Consider the following 22003-nt stretch of genomic DNA (forward strand, 5'->3'; position numbering starts at 1 on the left):
AGGTTGGCAATAGATAATCTAGACAAGATGGTCGTCGCCATAGATATGAATTCCGTGGTTGCGCAATGATGCTCATACGGAGTGCTTGGAAATTTTATCACTAAATAGTTGCTAGCAGGCTGTGGTGGTTGGGTACTCATATATCTTAGTGGCCATCTTTCTAGGGGTTTTAGGCTCTCTGATAGAGCGTCAACAAGTTGTTATGGTAAGGGGTGGTATGAGGATGGCTCAAGGTGGACATATCACCAAAGCTCTCTGACAGTGGAGGGCTTGGAAAGTTACAGCCACTATAATGGGTGGACTGAACCGCTCATTGGTACACTGACACAAAAAGACTGCTGTGGAGAGCCTTATATTCACTTAGGTGGGACAAGCTCTGTGAGAACAGAAACCTAAGGAAAGTTCACTTAAGGTGGACAAGCTCTCTGACAGACTGGAAAGTTCACTTAAGGTGGACCATAAGCTTATTGTTGGGGCTACACTCATTTCTTGCGTCTGCAAAGTGCTCTCTGGAGTAACAACTGTATTTTCCACAAATATAGACTCGGGCAGCCATGAACTCAACAAGGAAGTTGTAAGTAATAAAGTCTGAGGAGCTTCTGTAGCCAGGTCACTGCTGGCATAATAATCAACGGTGGAAGTGTAGATTGACGGCACCACAGTATCTGCATCAGAAAATGGGGACGAAGGCAGCAATGTGGAGTTAGCACCAGTAGAACTTGAGGTAAACAGAAACTCAGACTCCAACTGTAGGGAGGACGTTGCCTCCCAAAGCTCAGAAGACTCCGAGAAGACATTGGAACTGTTCTGTCCCCAGTCACTGCTGGGAAATGGAGTGAGCGAGGCAACTAAGTAAGGAGTTGAGGTTTGCCAAGGTGTAAAATCTATAGTATCCACTGTCGATAGTAAACTGGATTCCAGTAAGGAGCTACTGAGAGAAAATTCTGGTGTTGAAATCACAGCAGACAAGCCCTGAGAAAAGATCGATGAACGTTCATTAAATTCCAAAGAAAACAGAGATGTAGAAATTTCTTCAGAGAATAAAGGCAACGTGCTGCTTGGTTCCAGAAGAGAAACCACAGTCCAGTGAGAAGAAAACACAGAAGAAACAGTCTCAGGTTCTTCCAGAGGAAACAGCGTTTCACTAAGATGCATTACAGATTCAGCATTGGTGGATGCCGTGTCTTTTATTGCGTTCACAGTTTCAAAAACAGATTGGTCGAGGGAAGCAAGAGTCCCGTGGGTATTAGATGTAGAGGCAGAAGGTGATTCCAGTTCTAAAAAGTCAGTGGAATAAAATGTTGAGTCCATAAAAGTTGACTTGGCCACTGTGTTCCCAAGCTCAGAAAAATCACGTGGTTCCAGTTCCATACTAAGTGACGGCAGAAGGGTGGACAATGGCGTCTCCATGATGCTGGTATCTAAAAGACTTGAGAAATCTAATGAAGCTACTTGCCAAGAAGATAATGAAACAACCGGCCATGAAGGGAAGACGCTGACAAAGGTTTCATGGTTGGACCCTTCCAAAACCTCCGTTTCTCGTACCATGCTGGTCAGAAAGCCTTTTCCAGTCAATGCTGATGGTTTAATCAATATGGTTTCTAAAAGTTCCCTTGATTCCGAGTCAAGCTTGGATGAAGCAACATCTAAAATAAGATCCAGTGTCTCATGTGCAAAAGTAAAAGTGGGAGTAGAACTTACCGTGAAGCTCTCATCTCCACTTGTCTCCAGAGGACTTCTAGAAAAATCTATAAAACTGGCCGTAAAACCTGATTTAATGGGATTGGACGGCAAAGACGTCTGAGCAGTTGATAGCCATATTCTTGAAAATAGAGTTTGTAAAGCATTTCTACTTGTAAGGGAGTTGGAATCCTCTGAGCTGGTTTGAGTTGGTTGGCTAACTGGGGCATCAAGAGAAGTAGGTGGCCGTGCACTAGAAGCCCCAAGTGTATCTTCAATAATTGAAGACTGAGACAAGGTATCTGTCCAAAAAATTGAGCTACAAAAAATTGAGCTACACTCTTCTAAACTTGGTGATGCTGAAAATAGAGTTTGTAAAGCATTCCTATTTGTAAGGGAGTTGGAACCCTCTGAGCTGGTTTGAGTTGGTTTGCTAACTGGGGCATCAAGAGAAGTAGGTGGCCTTGCACTAGAGGCCCCAAGTGTATCTTCAATAATGTCAGACTGAGACAAGGTATCTGTCCAAAAAATTGAGCTACACTCTTCTAGACTTGGCGATGCTGATAAATGTTCTCCATATGATGACGTTTCTTGGGCAATCCCAGCAGAGGTAGCCACAATGTGTTCTGGAGAAACTAAAGCTGGATCGTTCAGACTAGAATCTAGAGTTATGGGGAGGTCTCCTGTTTCCCTGGCGACTGAAGAATAAAGGATGGTAGAACTCAACGGAGGTGCTTCATCTGCAGCCATTGAATTATACGATACAGGAGAGGAGGCCATAGATGTGGTTAACTGGAAATTAGAGGTTGAGTCTTGTAAAACTTGGTCCACCAAAACATCAGTGTTGGAGTTTGCATAATTCCCGTTTTGTAAAAGATCCGGAGACTGGGTGATGATGATTCTACTGGAGACTGGTTCCAATGATGGGGGGAATGGAAACGGTTCATCAGGTGTTATGGTCTTCAATGGGTTTTGGGTTTCTTCTAACATGCTGCTTCCATTCAATCGCAAAGGGCCCCAAGACTTGGTGTCTGTATCAAAAAAAAAGGGGGAAATGTAAGTAGTCAAGAACAACATTTACCTACATTTTGCACAACTCTGCTCATTAACTTCAATAGACCAAGTCTGCCCCGGATACTGTACTGGGGGCAAATGTGGGCAACTTGGGAAGGGAAGGTAGGACATTATGATAAGGGCCTTCAACTGTGCCTGGTCATGGTATAAAGGAAGCCCTATACTAAACACAAGGCCAAAGGAAGTATTAAGCACAGGGTTCTCTTCTGTCTAAGTGCACTGCCCCTTACACCGGGTGATTAAATATACGAGCAACTGGAAATCAATAGGGTAACGTGATTGACTGGATCACAATTCCTAAAAAGATCAAATACCTAGAAACTGATCAACTGAGCAAGTGCCAACACATTTCAACAGTACTTAAGACCTAAACATGACCAGGAGCAAGAGTATTAAGTGGCAAGATATTACTTTAGTAATATCCTGCCGTGTGATCTGGGGTAATATACATGGAATTGGCACTGTATTTATCCTGCTGTGGGTTCTGGGGTATTATACATGGAATTGGCACTGTATTTATCCTGCTGTGGGTTCTGGGGTATTATACATGGAATTGGCACTGTATTTATCCTGCTGTGTGTTCTGGGGTATTATACATGGAATTGGCACTGTATTTATCCTGCTGTGGGTTCTGGGGTATTATACATGGAACTGGCCCTGTATTTATCCTGCTGTGGGTTCTGGGGTATTAAACATGGAATTGGCACTGTATTTATCCTGCCGTGTGTTCTGGGGTAATTTACATGGAATTGGCCCTGTATTTATCCTGCTGTGGGTTCTGGGGTATTATACATGGAATTGGCCCTGTATTTATCCTGCTGTGGGTTCTGGGGTATTATACATGGAATTGGCACTGTATTTATCCTGCTGTGGGTTCTGGGGTATTATACATGGAATTGGCACTGTATTTATCCTGCTGTGGGTTCTGGGGTATTATACATGGAATTGGCACTGTATTTATCCTGCTGTGGGTTCTGGGGTATTATACATGGAATTGGCCCTGTATTTATCCTGCTGTGGGTTCTGGGGTATTATACATGGAATTGGCACTGTATTTATCCTGCTGTGGGTTCTGGGGTATTATACATGGAATTGGCACTGTATTTATCCTGCTGTGGGTTCTGGGGTATTATACATGGAATTGGCACTGTATTTATCCTGCTGTGGGTTCTGGGGTATTATACATGGAATTGGCACTGTATTTATCCTGTGTCTATTAAAAGTGGCACTGTTGTCTAAAAGACTAGATTTGGGTTATAATTACAGCATTAGGAATTTCCCAGGAATTCTCGGCGCCCGCGGGAAGGCAGAATGTGGATCTGGAGGAATGGTGCTAATACCGCTTTAAATAAACCAATAAAACACGCATTCCGAGGCCTTAGAACATATGTTGACCAAGCAGCACAAGTTAATGGGTAGCACTCGCTCTAGAGCGGTGTCTGGGATCAGGAATAGGAACGGGTGGGCGAAAGGGAGAAGAGGATTTTGTTGTCTGGGAAGAGGACAGTGGAGTAAACGACACGGGGTTTGATTGATGAGTCTGTGATAGTGGCGCACAAAAGGGAAGGCTTCATTAAAATTCAGCTCGCTCAGTCTCCTAGTAACTCGTTATTCCTCCTGGGAGCCCGAGTCTCAAACATTTATCATTTGTGGCAAACACTGCAACACACGGATAAAAGCAATATTTAGGGACTTCTCAGGTCTCAGAAAGAGGCACCAATGATGCCAAAAAGCCTTTTTTTATCCAATCGGAATCTTGGTTTAATGCCGTACATTTTAATGAAAGGTTGGAGAGGTTTAAACTTCCTTCACCCAACACCAATGAATATCCTACAAACACACAGCAGAGATCTGGGGTATTAAACATGGAACTGTATTTATCTGACATGTGTTCTGGGGTATTATACATGGAATTGCCACTGTATTTATCCTGCTGTGGGTTCTGGGGTATTATACATGGAATTGGCACTGTATTTATCCCGCTGTGGGTTCTGGGGTATTATACATGGAATTGCCACTGTATTTATCCTGCTGTGGGTTCTGGGGTATTATACATGGAATTGGCACTGTATTTATCCTGCTGTGGGTTCTGGGGTATTATACATGGAATTGGCACTGTATTTATCCTGCTGTGGGTTCTGGGGTATTATACATGGAATTGGCACTGTATTTATCCTGCTGTGGGTTCTGGGGTATTATATATGGAATTGGCACTGTATTTATCCTGCTGTGGGTTCTGGGGTATTATACATGGAATTGGCACTGTATTTATCCTGCTGTGGGTTCTGGGGTATTATACATGGAATTGGCCCTGTATTTATCCTGCTGTGGGTTCTGGGGTATTATACATGGAATTGGCACTGTATTTATCCTCTGTGGGTTCTGGGGTATTATACATGGAATTGGCACTGTATTTATCTGCCATGTGTTCTGGGGTATTATACATGGAATTGGCACTGTATTTATCTGCCATGTGTTCTGGGGTATTATACATGGAATTGGCCCTGTATTTATCCTGCTGTGGGTTCTGGGGTATTATACATGGAATTGGCACTGTATTTATCTGCCATGTGTTCTGGGGTATTATACATGGAATTGGCACTGTATTTATCCTCTGTGGGTTCTGGGGTATTATACATGGAATTGGCACTGTATTTATCTGCCATGTGTTCTGGGGTATTATACATGGAATTGGCACTGTATTTATCTGCCATGTGTTCTGGGGTATTATACATGGAATTGGCGCTGTATTTATCCTGCTGTGGGTTCTGGGGTATTATACATGGAATTGGCACTGTATTTATCCTGCTGTGGGTTCTGGGGTATTATACATGGAATTGGCCCTGTATTTATCCTGCTGTGGGTTCTGGGGTATTATACATGGAATTGGCACTGTATTTATCTGCCATGTGTTCTGGGGTATTATACATGGAATTGGCCCTGTATTTATCCTGCTGTGGGTTCTGGGGTATTATACATGGAATTGGCACTGTATTTATCCTGCTGTGGGTTCTGGGGTATTATACATGGAATTGGCACTGTATTTATCCTGCTGTGGGTTCTGGGGCATTATACATGGAATTGGCACTGTATTTATCCTGCTGTGGGTTCTGGGGCATTATACATGAAATTGGTGCTGTATTTATAAGACAACAGGAAGATGCCTGACATGGTGGAGAGACTTAACAATCTCATTGATCAATTCTCTAGCATCTTTAATTAAGTTTTTGGTCAGTAAAATTCTCATTGGTGAATTGTTTTGCATGTGTAATTTCATTTTTCATCAACTTCTATAGAGAACTAGGGGGCGCAGTGGGACAGCATTATGGTTTGGGATTAGTGTCCCATGAAATCAGGTGCCAGAAGCCTATCCTCCTGTCTGTCCTCCCCAGAGGTTCTGAATCTCCCTAAGCTTGGCCAGTAACATTATGACTGAGGAGGGCAATGGCAGCCCAGTTGGCTGTAAGTACAGTATACTGTTATACTGCACATACAGCCAACGCTGCCATATTGCGGCCACACAATTCACATAAAGTGGCTACTTAGCTATGCAGCAGAAGGCAGAATAACAAGCCGTTACTCACTAATCAGATTAGCAGCCGGAGGGCCACACGTGTAGGACACGGACAATACAAACAATATCCCTTATAGAGACAGGTGGCAGGTGAGAGAGAGAGGATTTTGTTCTTAAGCCGATTTCTCTCTCTCTAAGGAGACAGAATAGAATATGCTGCCGCGTATATTTCTACCCGGGGAGACGAAAGCAAATGAAGGCTACCGGCTTATTCACTTCTGGGTCACGGACAAAAGGCGAAGCTTTATCTTAATACATGCATGGGGCAGACGTAAAGCTAGTCAGCAGGGAAACTAGCGAGCAATCTATTTGTCAGTTCATCAACCTAACTTTTTTTTTTTCCAGCTGCAACCAACCATGCTGTGAGTCCTTGACAGATTTTCCCCTGCTTTCATTGGCTGATTCCAAAATGAGTCAGCAGTTAGCAATGCACTACCGAATGACACACAGCAAGTTTGAGTTGACTCAAGAAAGGGAAAATGTGGGGGGGAGGGGGGCTGAAAATGTGGGGGGGGGGGGCTAAGCTTCTTTGGACTGAAGCACCAGTACCAGTCCCATTCAGGGGAACGGAAAATGGCAGGGGCAGTTAAATATGATCAAGGGTGTCCAGCTGGAAACCCACAGGCTAGATGTGCCCCCCACCCCCCAAAAAGGATTTTTATGGCCCTCAGTCTGCTTAAAAGCTCCATAGACATTATAAATAATCAGCCCACTACATGTAATAAGTTGGACAGTGCTGATATAGACAATGCATAGTTATAGGGCTATTGCACACAAGCTGGGGCACACTAGGCAACCCAGCTGGCTACCTCTCCCCCCCCCCCATGCATGCCCCCTAGTATCCATACACGGGCCAAAAGTATATATACCCTACGAAGGCCTTTACACTGTCCCACCTTTGTATTGTTCTGGAACGACCAACACCATTTTCAAACCTGCCCAATGGTTAAACCTAAACATATCGGAGGGGGCACTGGGGTATCAGGCAGAATCGCCTGGAACATCTCGAATTTTTCCACTTGACACACTCGGCATTTTCTTACAGTAAAAACCCCCTTAAGTAGACACAGTGGTGAAAGGGTTAACACGGGGATCCCCAACCTTTCTTACTCGTGAGCCACACTCAAATTTAAAAAGATGTTCTTTGGGGAGGCCAAAGAAAGGCTGTGATTGGCTATTTGGAAGCCCCATGTGGACTGTTAGGGTGAAGACACACGGAGCTACTTAGTAGCAGCTACTTGTAGTAGCTTCTAATATAGACAATGCTGATCATTTACTGATAATTGTCTCTACGTGTGTTTTAGCAGAGGCAATTCTCAGTACTGTCTATGGCAGGGGCTTTTATGATGTTTAGTAGCCATGAAAAAGTAGCTGCTACTAGTAGCTCAGTGTGTCTTCACCCTTAGCCTTGCTTGGAGTAAAACTGTATCTCTCTGCTTCCAAACGAGCCATAAATGTAAAAATGGGCACCTACTTTGAGGCCACTGGGGGAAACATCAAAATGGGGTGGTGTACACGTTGCCCCCGAGCTACTGATTGGGAATCACTGGGTTAACATTTCAGCAGAACTGGCCAAAATGGAGGGGGGGGGGGATAAGAGATAGAGAGAAGCTGAGTAATTCCATTCCTATTCTGCCCGTAGAGACCAATTCCTATCTTTCTGCACCTGTCAGCTCTATTGTACTGGGGGTCTCGGCGTGGTGGAAGCGCCTCACTTAATCACTGCCCCCCCCCCGGCCCAATTACCATAGCGCCATGGCAACGTCTATATGTGCCTAACGAGCAATAATACTCACATCTGTTTATTACTACAACTCCATCCTGCTATCAATTGCATTTATTGCTTTGTACTCCTTTCATTTCATTTCTCATTTAATATGCAAAAGGATCCTCCAATCAGGATTCCCTATGGTTTATCCTAGACTACAAGCCGCACACACTTGCCACGTGACAACCCTAAATACCCCAAAGACAGACAGCTGGATACAGATGGATGGAAGGGCTACATTGCTGCCAGCATTTAGCCCCAGCAGGAGGACCCCTATGTACAGGAGTACCCCTATGTATAAGGGGAATATGGTGGCCATCTTTGCTAACACTGACTTGCTATGTTTTATTCAGTCTGATTCCCATATACAATCTTCATGGTAACAACTACGTAACCCTGTTCTTTCCCCTAAAGCAGGTGAACGTATGGGCATCAGCGGCTAACGAGTTGATTCCCTCCGACGGAATCTCAGAAGTAATTACCCACGCTGCATTCTGCCTGGCTTTGTGAATTGATTCGCTCTGACGGAATCTCTGACAAAAAGGCCAGAGATTCTACGTTTTTTTTTTCTTTTTTACGAATTCTCTCTCTATCTACAATGAAGAGTGGGACAGCTTTATGGCATTTAGTTCCCCTTTAAACATATAAACAGTGCTATATCCTCCCTTCTGATGTCTGATCACAGGGTAATTGCAGCAGCCAGAACTGCCCAGAAATAGCCCTATGCTAAAAAAAAGAGCAACATGATTGGTGCCTGTAGGCACGACTCTCATTGGAGCATTTTTATGCATTTGTAATTGATTTGGGCTACTTATTTTAAAGGGAAAGTAAGCCCAACTGCAATACTGTCCAACTGAGCCCCCCGAGTTATCCATAGATGTTACCAAAAAATGTATAGATGCCATAAAATTCACCAATGAGAATTCTACTGACTAAAAATCTCATTATAAATGCAAGAGAAGTGACCAATGAGAATGCTGATTCCCAGCACTGTGTCGGCCATCTTGCTGGTACCTTACATATAGAGATAATGATGGCATTTTTCCCGTCATTATATGGCACAGGAATCAGACATGGGGATAAAGGGACAGACTTGTTCAGTGCTGGGAAACTGTGCTTATTGCTCCCAACTCCAATTGCAGGAACAGAGAACAGGGAGCCGGATTTACTCACATCAGCTGGGATTCTCATTGGGGGGTTTCTTGCATTTTAATGGGGGACAGTTTTATTGGGCAATATTGCTTTAAGAATACAACCCTGATGTTGCTGGACTACAGCTCCCTTCATTATATGTTACATTATTCTGGGATTTGTAGTCCAGCAACAACTAAATAAAGTTTGGTTGAGCCGCACAGTGCAGCAGGGTTTAGTTCCCCTTTAAACATATAAACAATGCCATAACCTTCCGTCTGATGTTTGATTACAGGGTAATATCAGCAGCCAGAACTGCCCAGAAATCTATAGGTATGGTTCTCAAGGGATTTTTGTGCACTTGTAATGGAGTCTGGGCTGATTACTCTGAAGAGCCGAGTCTTGAGATGCCTTCTAGGCAGGCAGCATAGAGGAAAAAAAGATCGGCCCAGTCACGCGTGGCATGGAAGCTATTCATAAGAAAATGCACCTCCAAGTCAGTTCAGGTTTATCTGAAAAGCCACAGAGCAGAGAAAAAGACAGAACTGGGACCCTCACGTCATGTCAGAAGGTTGAGCTATATATGGATATTGTGAGTTGTTACTTATGAGGATATTCTAGCAACCCAGCTGCATTAAGGGGTTAATGGATGGTGCATAGCAGAGTGGGGGGGCCAAGTTGCAAATCTGGCTCCTGGGCCCATGTTTAGTTTTCCCCCCAGGAGATAAAATTAATCCTGGCAGTTAAAAGAAGAAGGAAACTAATGACAAGTGTTAGTTGGTGGAGAATGCGGACAGGGCCCCGGTTGGTATATTCAGTATCCATATCAAACAAACACATTCTGTAAAGACAAGAGGAAGGGTGGCTCTGCGAAAGGAGGCCCCATATAGCTGCTATATTAGAAATGGGCAAGATCAGCCTTAACCCCCTGAACAATACACTGCTTTAGGCTAGCATTGAATTCATTTTGTTCTATAGGTTGCAATATTTAACCCCTTAAGTGCCGCAAATCTGGCACCTGGGACCATGTTTAGTTGTTACTCTTTCCCCCAGGAGATAAAATTAACCCCGGCAGTCACAAGAAGAGAAGAGGGAAACTAATGACAAGCGGTACTTGGTGGAGAATGCGGACAGAGCCCTGGTTGGTATATTCAGTATCCATATCAAACAAAAATACTCTGTAAAGACAAGAGAAAGGGTGGCTCTGCGAAAGGAGGCCCCATATAGCTGCTATATTAGAAATGGGCAAGATCAGCCTTAACCCCCTGAACAATACATTCCTTTAGGCTAGCGCTGAATTCATTTTGTTCTATAGGTTGCAATAATTAACCCCTTAAATGCCGCAAATCTGGCACCTGGGCCCATGTTTAGTTGTTACTCTTTCCCCCAGGAGATAAAATTAACCCTGGCAGTCACAAGAAGAGAAGGAAACTAATGCCAAGCGGTACTTGGTGGAGAATGCGGACAGAACCCTGGTTGGTATATTCAGTATCCATATCAAACAAACACATTCTGTAAAGACAAGAGGAAGGGTGGCTCTGTGAAGGGGGTTCCAAAACTATATTAGAAATGGGCAGCAAGATCAGTCTTAACCCCCTGAACAATACATTCCTTTAGGCTAGCGCTGAATTCATTTTGTCCTATAGGTTGCAATAATTAACCCCTTAAGTGCCGCAAATCTGGCACCTGGGCCCATGTTTAGTTGTTACTCTTTCCCCCAGGAGTTAAAATTAACCCCGATAAAAGAAGAGAAGAGGGAAACTAATGACAAGCGGTACTTGGTGGAGAATGCGGACAGAACCCTGGTTGGTATATTCAGTATCCATATCAAACAAACACATTCTGTAAAGACAAGAGGAAGGGTGGCTCTGCGAAGGGGGTTCCAAAACTATATTAGAAATGGGCAGCAAGATCAGTCTTAACCCCCTGAACAATACACTGCTTTAGGCTAGCGCTGAATTCATTTTGCCCTATAGGTTGCAATAATTAACCCCTTAAATGCCGCAAATCTGGCAGCTGGGCCCATGTTTAGTTGTTACTCTTTCCCCCAGGAGATAAAATTAACCCAGTTAAAAGAAGAGAAGAAGGAAACTAATGACAAGCGGTACTTGGTGGAGAATGCGGACAGAGCCCTGGTTGGTATATTCAGTATCCATATCAAACAAAAATACTCTGTAAAGACAAGAGAAAGGGTGGCTCTGCGAAAGGAGGCCCCATATAGCTGCTATATTAGAAATGGGCAAGATCAGCCTTAACCCCCTGAACAATACACTGCTTTAGGCTAGCATTGAATTCATTTTGTTCTATAGGTTGCAATATTTAACCCCTTAAGTGCCGCAAATCTGGCAGCTGGGCCCATGTTTAGTTGTTACTCTTTCCCCCAGGAGATAAAATTAACCCCGGCAGTCACAAGAAGAGAAGGAAACTAATGCCAAGCGGTACTTGGTGGAGAATGCGGACAGAACCCTGGTTGGTATATTCAGTATCCATATCAAACAAACACATTCTGTAAAGACAAGAGGAAGGGTGGCTCTGTGAAGGGGGCTCCAAAACTATATTAGAAATGGGCAGCAAGATCAGTCTTAACCCCCTGAACAATACACTGCTTTAGGCTAGAGCTGAATTCATTTTGTTCTATAGGTTGCAATATTTAACCTCTTAAGTGCCGCAAATCTGGCACCTGGGACCATGTTTAGTTGTTACTCTTTCCCCCAGGAGATAAAATTAACCCCGGCAGTCACAAGAAGAGAAGGAAACTAATGACAAGCGGTACTTGGTGGAGAATGCGGACATGTCCCTGGTTGGTATATTCAGTATCCATATCAAACAAACATTCTGTAAAGACAAGAGGAAGGGTGGCTCTGCGAAGGGGGCTCCAAAACTATATTAGAAATGGGCAAGATCAGTCTTAACCCCCTGAACAATACATTCCTTTAGGCTAGCGCTGAATTCATTTTGTTCTATAGGTTGCATTAATTAACCCCTTAAGTGTCGCAAATCTGGCAGCTGGGCCCATGTTTAGTTGTTACTCTTTCCCCCAGGAGATAAAATTAACCCCGTTAAAAGAAGAGAAGGAGGAAATTAATGACAAGGGGTACTTGGTGGAGAATGCGGACAGGGCCCCGGTTGGTATATTCAGTATCCATATCAAACAAAAATACTCAGTAAAGACAAGAGGAAGGGTGGCTCTGCGAAAGGAGGCCCCATATAGCTGCTATATTAGAAATGGGCAAGATCAGCCTTAACCCCCTGAACAATACACTGCTTTAGGCTAGCATTGAATTAATTTTGTTCTATAGGTTGCAATAATTAACCCCTTAAGTGCCGCAAATCTGGCACCTGGGCCCATGTTTAGTTGTTACTCTTTCCCCCAGGAGATAAAATTAACCCCGTTAAAAGAAGAGAAGGAGGAAATTAATGACAAGGGGTACTTGGTGGAGAATGCGGACAGGCACTGAATTAATTTTGTTCTATAGGTTGCAAAATTTAACCTCTTAAGTACTCTTTCCCCCAGGAGATAAAATTAACCCCGTTAAAAAAAGAGAAGAAGGAAACTAATGACAAGGGGTACTTGGTGGAGGTTACATTTGCTACAGAATTCCTCTGAGTGCCCACGGCTTGAGAGGAGCCCAGAGCCGAGATTACATACAAATATTGACTGATAAAAGGGGTAGAGAAGGTCTTGCTCAACAGAGCTTACAATCTAAAAGTTATTATTATAGGGTCCACAACTGTCAGACACAATACTGAAGCAGGCAGTAACATGTGCAGCTATATATATATATTTGCACCCCGCTGGAATTAGTCTCATGTTTTGGGGGGTCAAAACTCCCCATCAAGAATGCCCCCAATGGATTCCACAGAGCATACAACATTCTCAGACAGGGACGGAAATAAATGCGAGTGGGTTTCATTTTTGCGCAGCTGTTAGAAAATTTGTTATTTTAGAGCGACAAATGTGGCCGAGGCTCCCCGGCACAGCCTCAACCTCCAGACGGATTAAGCTACGGTGTCCCATCGGGCCCAAATGTCCCTGCAAAGGCACAGCTGCTTTCTTTGTTGCAGATCCTTCACCCGTTTTTCGGTGGGAGATGGAAAGGTTCCAGCGGTTTCATTCATTAAAGGCATTATGTACAGCTTATGGTTGTATTCAACCTGTGTTTGGAGGCTGTTGATGTCACAATGGTATTACTGGCTAGTTACCCACTCCAATTAATGTACAGGTACATTAAATAAACCCAATAGGGCTGTTCTGCCCCAATAAGGGGTAATTATATCTTAGTTGGGATCAAGTACAGGTACTGTTTTATTATTACAGAGAAAAGGGAATCATTTAACCATTAAATAAACCCAATAGGGCTGTTCTGCCCCAATAAGGGGTAATTATATCTTAGTTGGGATCAAGTACAGGTACTGTTTTATTATTACAGAGAAAAGGGAATCATTTAACCATTAAATAAACCCAATAGGGCTGTTCTGCCCCCAATAAGGGGTAATTATATCTTAGTTGGGATCAAGTACAGGTACTGTTTTATTATTACAGAGAAAAGGGAATCATTTAACCATGAAATAAACCCAATAGGGCTGTTCTGCCCCCAATAAGGGGTAATTATATCTTAGTTGGGATCAAGTACAGGTACTGTTTTATTATTACAGAGAAAAGGGAATCATTTAACCATGAAATAAACCCAATAGGGCTGTTCTGCCCCCAATAAGGGGTAATTATATCTTAGTTGGGATCAAGTACAGGTACTGTTTTATTATTACAGAGAAAAGGGAATCATTTAACCATTAAATAAACCCAATAGGGCTGTTCTGCCCCCAATAAGGGGTAATTATATCTTAGTTGGGATCAAGTACAGGTACTGTTTTATTATTACAGAGAAAAGGGAATCATTTAACCATTAAATAAACCCAATAGGGCTGTTCTGCCCCAATAAGGGGTAATTATATCTTAGTTGGGATCAAGTACAGGTACTGTTTTATTATTACAGAGAAAAGGGAATCATTTAACCATGAAATAAACCCAATAGGGCTGTTCTGCCCCAATAAGGGGTAATTATATCTTAGTTGGGATCAAGTACAGGTACTGTTTTATTATTACAGAGAAAAGGGAATCATTTAACCATTAAATAAACCCAATAGGGCTGTTCTGCCCCAATAAGGGGTAATTATATCTTAGTTGGGATCAATTACAGGTACTGTTTTATTATTACAGAGAAAAAGGAAACCATTTTTAAAAATGTGAATTATTTGATTAGAATGGAGTCTATGGGAGTTTTTACATTTGCTCCTACAGATACAGTCCCTATAGACTGGGGGGGGTCAGCTTTAAGACTCCTTTGCGCAGGAATGCACTAACAAACACCCCTGTGTAAGAGTCCTTAGCAGCGTAATTTCTTATAAAAAAAAAAAACAGACATGGATTTATCCAGAGGCTCATTGAGGGGACTGTGTCGTCGCCCCCATTCACAGCTGATAAATTACACACTAGGCTGATTATAGTAAAAAAAAAATGGGACCACCATTTGAACAATCAATTTAATCAAATTAAATGGGTGATGGCAACTCCCCCATTGAATTTCTACTGTTTCCATTGCAAGTCAGGTAATTATTAAATTCCAGCTGCCAAAACCTGGGTCTGGTGGGGGGCGCTGTTCTACTGCAATCTATGGTAAAAGCATTGGAACTTAGCAAAACAGGTGAGACAAGGTACTGCAAGAGACCGTGCTACTAAAAGTAAGATGCATCAGTGAGTAATTTAGGGTGAAATGATGATGTCTGGAGAGTCTTTTTCTTTTTTTGGCCCGGGGGGGGGGGGGGAGGCAAGCTTTTAATTCTGTTGTTTCTGATGTCGGCCGAGCGTATTACGTCTGTGCTTATGGAGCAGCCGCTGGCTGGAGTCCCGGCATTTCTTAATCTTTCATGAATGAGCGCAGGAAGTAAGGTCACCCCGCTGTCTAATTCGAACCATCTCCTGAAACAACAGGCACGGCCAGCAATCCCAGCATGCACTTGGGAGAGGAGCCCCTAGGATATCTGCCATTTGTGCCATTCCTTTCAACCAATGAGAGGGATTTTTAACTCTCTCTGTGATCACTCTGCGTTTAGTTACCCTTTAGCGTCACATTTCTGTGCAAAGTTTTTACCAACAATGCAATATTTCCCTGGGTACCGTTATGGCAGGGTAATGTCACGCAGGTCTCCCTAATGTAGAAGAGTGCAAAGCTCTACAGCATAGGGAGACCTGCGTGGGTCTCAAATATGCCACCAGAAGACCTCCATTCTCTTAATACACTTTGGGAGATCTCCAAAGAGGCTGCCAGATCCAGCAGGGGGCGCTAATGAGCCTAATGAGCAGAATGCAGATGATTTATTCCCGTTTACACGGAGCCGTTATCTGCACGGAGCTGGGTGGTCTCCCTTCCTGGAATCTCAGCAGCAACAACATCACAACCGCAGGTTAAAAAAATTGGTCTCGTCTGGTCAGATTTGCTCTGGTTATCAGGGGCGCGGGGAGTTTATTTTGGCAGTTACCTAGTTACCCTCCATGACATCACCCTCTGTGGCATGCTGGGAACGTGATCCCTGGTGACTGGCGAGAGAATACTAATTAGTGACTGTGAGTTGGTAAATACTCAGTAATGAGCTGGCACCCCGGGGATTGGGCTTCTCTTCCCTCTCTGAGCTGAGTTACAGATATATAGAAACATTGGGGTAACAGTCACCCCGCTATAGTTCCAGGGGTACCCAGGGCACAAATAAGCACTTACCCCAAATCCCCCCCTAACTGGCCTTCAGGCTGGGCCCCCTTAGCCCATAACAAGGTTACAGATATATAGAAACATTGGGGTAACAGTCACCCTGCTATAGTTCCAGGGGTACCCAGGGCACAAATAAGCACTCACCCCAAATCCCCCCCTAACTGGCCTTCAGGCTGGGCCCCCTTAGCCCATAACAAGGTTACAGATATATAGAAACATTGGGGTAACAGTCACCCCGCTATAGTTCCAGGGGTACCCAGGGCACAAATAAGCACTCACCCCAAATCCCCCCCTAACTGGCCTTCAGGCTGGGCCCCCTTAGCCCATAACAAGGTTACAGATATATAGAAACATTGGGGTAACAGTCACCCTGCTATAGTTCCAGGGGTACCCAGGGCACAAATAAGCACTCACCCCAAATCCCCCCCTAACTGGCCTTCAGGCTGGGCCCCCTTAGCCCATAACAAGGTTACAGATATATAGAAACATTGGGGTAACAGTCACCCCGCTATAGTTCCCGGGGTACCCAGGGCACAAATAAGCACTCACCCCAAATCCCCCCCTAACTGGCCTTCAGGCTGGGCCCCCTTAGCCCATAACAAGGTTACAGATATGCACCAATATAACAAAAGGGAATAGCTAAAGGCTTTATATAACAGATACAATTTGCCAGGCACTATAAGGATATAATTTAAGTGGTAAATGATAGTTCCCCTTTAAACATCAGTCATTCGAAAACACACATTTCTGGTAAATCAAAAACATATTGGAAAACTCAGACAAGGCAGTTCTACAGCTTGAAATTTTTCTGGAGCCAACACAATACAGACAGGTCTTTGCCCAAACAAACAAGTTCCCTCCTTCACCAAGTTCCTGCTGATTTTTTTCAGCCCCACCCCTATATATAAGCTCCACCTACACCAATGGTTTACCAGAAAAAGGACACACTTCATATTTTCATTCTGCTACTGTACTGCACTGTCTAAGGGAAACACTATGGCACCTCCTACCCATATGTATAAATACAAATATACAGAGAAGGAATGTTCTGGGCACACAATAAGCTGTACCCCCATACTGTACTGTCTAAGGGAAACACTATGGCACCTCCTACCATATGTAATAAATACATATATACAGAGAAGGAATGTTCTGGGCACACAATAAGCTGTTCCCCATACTGTACTGTCTAAGGAAACACTATGGCACCCCCTACCATATGTATAAATACAAATATACAGAGAAGGAATGTTCTGGGCACACAATAAGCTGTACCCCCATACTGTACTGTCTAAGGGAAACACTATGGCACCTCCTACCCATATGTATAAATTACAAAATATACAGAGAAGGAATGTTCTGGGCACACAATAAGCTGTACCCCCAATACTGTACTGTCTAAGGAAACACATATGGCACCCCCCTACCCATATGTATAATACAAATATACAGAGAAGGAATGTTCTGGGCACACAATAGCTGTACCCCCATACTGTACTGTCTAAGGGAAACACTATGGCACCCCCTACCCATATGTATAAATACAAATATACAGAGAAGGAATGTTCTGGGCACACAATAAGCTGTTACCCCCATACTGTACTGTCTAAGGGAAACACTATGGCACCTCCTACCCATATGTATAAATACAAATATACAGAGAAGGAATGTTCTGGGCACACAATAAGCTGTACCCCCATACTGTACTGTCTAAGGGAAACACTATGGCACCTCCTACCCATATGTATAAATACAAATATACAGAGAAGGAATGTTCTGGGCACACAATAAGCTGTACCCCCATACTGTACTGTCTAAGGGAAACACTATGGCACCTCCTACCCATATGTATAAATACAAATATACAGAGAAGGAATGTTCTGGGCACACAATAAGCTGTACCCCCATACTGTACTGTCTAAGGGAAACACTATGGCACCCCCTACCCATATGTATAAATACAAATTAGCAACTTTTTTTCACTAGGAAAATGACCCTCTGTGCTTTAAATTTAGCTCAAACAGAGCCCAAGAACCCAAACTGTGCTCAGGCCCAAGAGCCCATCATCCCATTCGAATGCATGGGGGGGGGTATCTCTCATTTATTGCCCCTTACACACAGCACAGAATGAGGGTATCAGTAAGAGTATTGGTGGGAACACATAAGCCCCCCCACATCCCTATAACAGAAATGCTGAGGCCAGCCAGCCTGAGAATAATGGAGATCTAAGGATGCAATGAGTATCACTGACCACTAGGGGGTGCAAAAGTGCAACAATTATAGTCTTATATCTTATTATTATTAAGCCAGATCACTTCTGCTACACTGTAGGTTTTCAATAAAAGAACAGATCAAAATATAGATGAATTTATAATGTCATTTATGTGCAGCAAGGGGGCCCGAGGCAGAACCCCGGCCGCTGAAGGGCCCCGAAGAAAGTAGGCAGACAGAAGAGGTAAGTGCCTAGAGCCCCGCCCCCATCGTTGTGCCCTAGGTATGTACTTCTTCTAGCCCTAATTCCAGTTGTGATTATGCATCCCTGGTATATCCAATCTGCTCTAGAACAGTGATCTAGAACATAGTTCCTTAAGTCCTCCCTCTAATTAGCAATGCAAGCAGGGCCTGCCAATCAGGAGCCTGCACTCTTTCTAAAGGGAAAGTGCTCTCGGCGCCAAGGCCCTTGGGCTAATGTTACCAGAACATGGCACAAATTGCAGATATATATCTGGCTACAAGGGCCACACTGACTGCTTTTAATTTAAAGGGGAACCTAAACCTCAAATCAACAGGTAGACACTCCCCAGTAAATCACTATAACCTTATACTCCTGGTTGATGTTTTTCTCCTTGGGGAGAGTGTTCTGAAGCGCCCCACTGCCATCATGTGCCCTGCCCCCAGTACCCCAGGGTTGCCAGGTTGGCTGTTTTCCCACCAAATTGGGCTACTAATTTAAAGCCCAGGTGGGTTTCCAAAGTACAAACCCCCCCAAGGTACAGTTTTGGGCTATTTTTTGGAGCCTTGGCGGGTTTGTAGTTTGGAAACTAGCCACAGTTTTTTTCCCCCCTTAGGATGCCTGTCCCAATGCATGCTGGGTAATGTAGTTTGTATCTAACAATTAGCCTACAGCTAGGATTAACATAAAACTACAATACCCAGCATGCAATTGGACAGTATAGCCAGAACCTCCCGGCGCCCAATCAAAACCTTTTAAATCGCCCGATCGACAAGACGATATCCGCAGTCTTTGCTACTTTCAAAGTGGCCAGTCTGGGGGTAGACTCCTTGGGGGCAGTGCCAGGCTAGGTGCCCTAGGCAACCGGGTCGGCTTGGTCAGTCTGGGGGTACACTCCTTGGGGGCAGTGCCAGGCTAGGTGCCCTAGGCAACCGGGTCGGCTTGGCCAGTCTGGGGGTACACTCCTTGGGGGCAGTGCCAGGCTAGGTGCCCTAGGCAACCGGGTCGGCTTGGTCAGTCTGGGGGTAGACTCCTTGGGGGCAGTGCCAGGCTAGGTGCCCTAGGCAACCGGGTCGGCTTGGTCAGTCTGGGGGTAGACTCCTTGGGGGCAGTGCCAGGCTAGGTGCCCTAGGCAACCGGGTCTGCTTGGCCAGTCTGGGGGTAGACTCCTTGGGGGCAGTGCCAGGCTAGGTGCCCTAGGCAACCGGGTCGGCTTGGCCAGTCTGGGGGTACACTCCTTGGGGGCAGTGCCAGGCCAGGAGCCCTAGGCAACCGGGTCGGCTTGGCCAGTCTGGGGGTAGACTCCTTGGGGGCAGTGCCAGGCTAGGTGCCCTAGGCAACCGGGTCGGCTTGGTCAGTCTGGGGGTAGACTCCTTGGGGGCAGTGCCAGGCCAGGAGCCCTAGGCAACCGGGTTGGCTTGGCCAGTCTGGGGGTAGAGTCCTTGGGGGCAGTGCCAGGCTAGGTGCCCTAGGCAACCGGGTTGGCTTGGTCAGTCTGGGGGTAGACTCCTTGGGGGCAGTGCCAGGCCAGGAGCCCTAGGCAACCGGGTTGGCTTGGCCAGTCTGGGGGTAGAGTCCTTGGGGGCAGTGCCAGGCTAGGTGCCCTAGGCAACCGGGTCGGCTTGGTCAGTCTGGGGGTAGAATCCTTGGGGGCAGTGCCAGGCTAGGTGCCCTAGGCAACCGGGTTGGCTTGGTCAGTCTGGGGGTAGACTCCTTGGGGGCAGTGCCAGGCCAGGAGCCCTAGGCAACCGGGTTGGCTTGGCCAGTCTGGGGGTAGAGTCCTTGGGGGCAGTGCCAGGCTAGGTGCCCTAGGCAACCGGGTCGGCTTGGCCCGCCCACTGCCAACACCCCAGCCCCCCCCTGCAAAGTCAGGGGAAAGGGTCCAGAACCAGTGGTAGGTGACAGGCCTGGTGCCCCCCCCATCATTGCGCCCTAGGCAGGTGCCTCTTCTGATTACCCCTAGTTCTGGCCCTGCTGGGGGGGTATTCTTTAAATGCACACAGGTCTAAAGGGTTAATGCTAGGGGCAACTGGGTATCTATAAAGCAGAGCCTTTCTACTGTGCATGAACTACAAGTCCCAGCATCTCTCCTATATAAGATGAAGGTGGTGGAAACAGCCTCCATGCATTGTAGGGAGGGCTTATAGGGGTGCATTGTAAATACTGCCCCCCCCCCACTAGGGGGCAACAGAGAAGCTGTAGATGCCAGGGATTGGAACCCTTATTAATTCATCAGGGGGTGCAATAAGCAGGGGCAAAGGGAACTCAATTTACCCCAAGAAGGGAGGGAGGGGGGGTTCATATATAGTTGTTCCTTTATCCCCAGGGGTATGTATAGCAATGCACCTGTCCCCAGAGGGGGCACCCTGGGGTATCCCTGCCCCCCCCCCCCCCCATGACCAGCTAGATGGGCACCTTAGGGTTGGTGACACCCAGCACCCAATTCTCTCTGCAGATACCCCAGGGGCAATTCATATTTGATCTTCAGGTTTTACCCTGGATGCGTTTTTGCCCCCCCTCCCCTGTGCCCAGTATTTAGTTACCCCCCCCCCCCCCCGCATTTACCCGGCTCTGCACCTACCTTCCCCCGCCGCTCTGCCGATCTGCAGTCCGATCCCCACAATGAGGAGGATCCAGGCGACTGGGGCCCCGCACGGCCCCGGCTCCATGGCCCCCGGTTAGCGGGAAGGAGAGGGCGGCATCCCCGGGCCGGCCCTACACACCGAGCCGCCGCTGCAGCAGCTTCTTCGCCTCTATCCGCTACAGCCGGTCCCTGGGGGGGGGGAGACAGCGACACCTAGCGAAGTGCGGGAGAAGCGCGGCGGAGAGGGAGGCGCAGGGAGACAAAGCGGAGTGTGAGGGGGAAAGGGGGTGAGACGGCTGAATTGGTATTCTGGCCCTGACACATGGGCCAAACCCAGCAATGGGGGCTGCGCTGTAGCAACTCAGCCCGGGATTCTGCCATTTATATCCCTGTGCAGCTTGTCACACAGTCGCTCTGGCACTGAACGGGTTAAATGGATTAGTGTTTTTACGGTCTGGTAATAATATTTCTCTCCAGGATCCACGTCTCCCTCCGCCTCCCCTGTACCTCTAAAGTCCTTCTATTGCCCCCCTGTACCTCTAAAGTCCTTCTATTTCCCCCCTGTACCTCTAAAGTCCTTCTATTGCCTCCCTTGTACCTCTAAAGTCCTTCTATTGCCTCCCTTGTACCTCTAAAGTCCTTCTATTTCCCCCCTGTACCTCTAAAGTCCTTCTATTGCCTCCCTTGTACCTCTAAGTCCTTCTATTTCCCCCCTGTACTCTAAAGTCCTTCTATTGCCTCCCTTGTAACCCTCTAAAGTCCTTCTATTGCCTCCCTTGTACCTCTAAAGTTCTTCTATTTCCCCTGTACCTCTAAAGTCCTTCTATTGCCTCCGCTTATGTACCTCTAAAGTCCTTCTATTGCCTCCCTTGTACCTCTAAAGTCCTTCTATTGCCTCCCTTGTACCTCTAAAGTCCTTCTATTGCCTCCCCTGTACCTCTAAAGTCCTTCTATTTCCCCCCTGTACCTCTAAAGT

At 45.7% G+C, this 22003-nt stretch overlaps 1 protein-coding gene across 1 annotated transcript; it reads right to left on the bottom strand.

The window, feature by feature from the left end:
- Window positions 1-360: 360 nt before the first annotated feature.
- Window positions 361-21366, bottom strand: LOC116409448 (cell wall protein RBR3-like). The gene is made up of 2 exons (XM_031898106.1): window positions 21025-21366; window positions 361-2711 (listed from the first exon to the last, which is right to left on the bottom strand). The coding sequence occupies exons 1-2, from the start codon at window positions 21110-21112 to the stop codon at window positions 361-363; spliced, it is 2439 nt and encodes an 812-aa protein (XP_031753966.1). The 5' UTR covers window positions 21113-21366.
- Between the last annotated feature and the right edge of the window lie 637 nt (window positions 21367-22003).

This window comes from Xenopus tropicalis, chromosome 3 (assembly GCF_000004195.4).
Source record: "Xenopus tropicalis strain Nigerian chromosome 3, UCB_Xtro_10.0, whole genome shotgun sequence".
NCBI lineage: Eukaryota > Metazoa > Chordata > Amphibia > Anura > Pipidae > Xenopus > Xenopus tropicalis.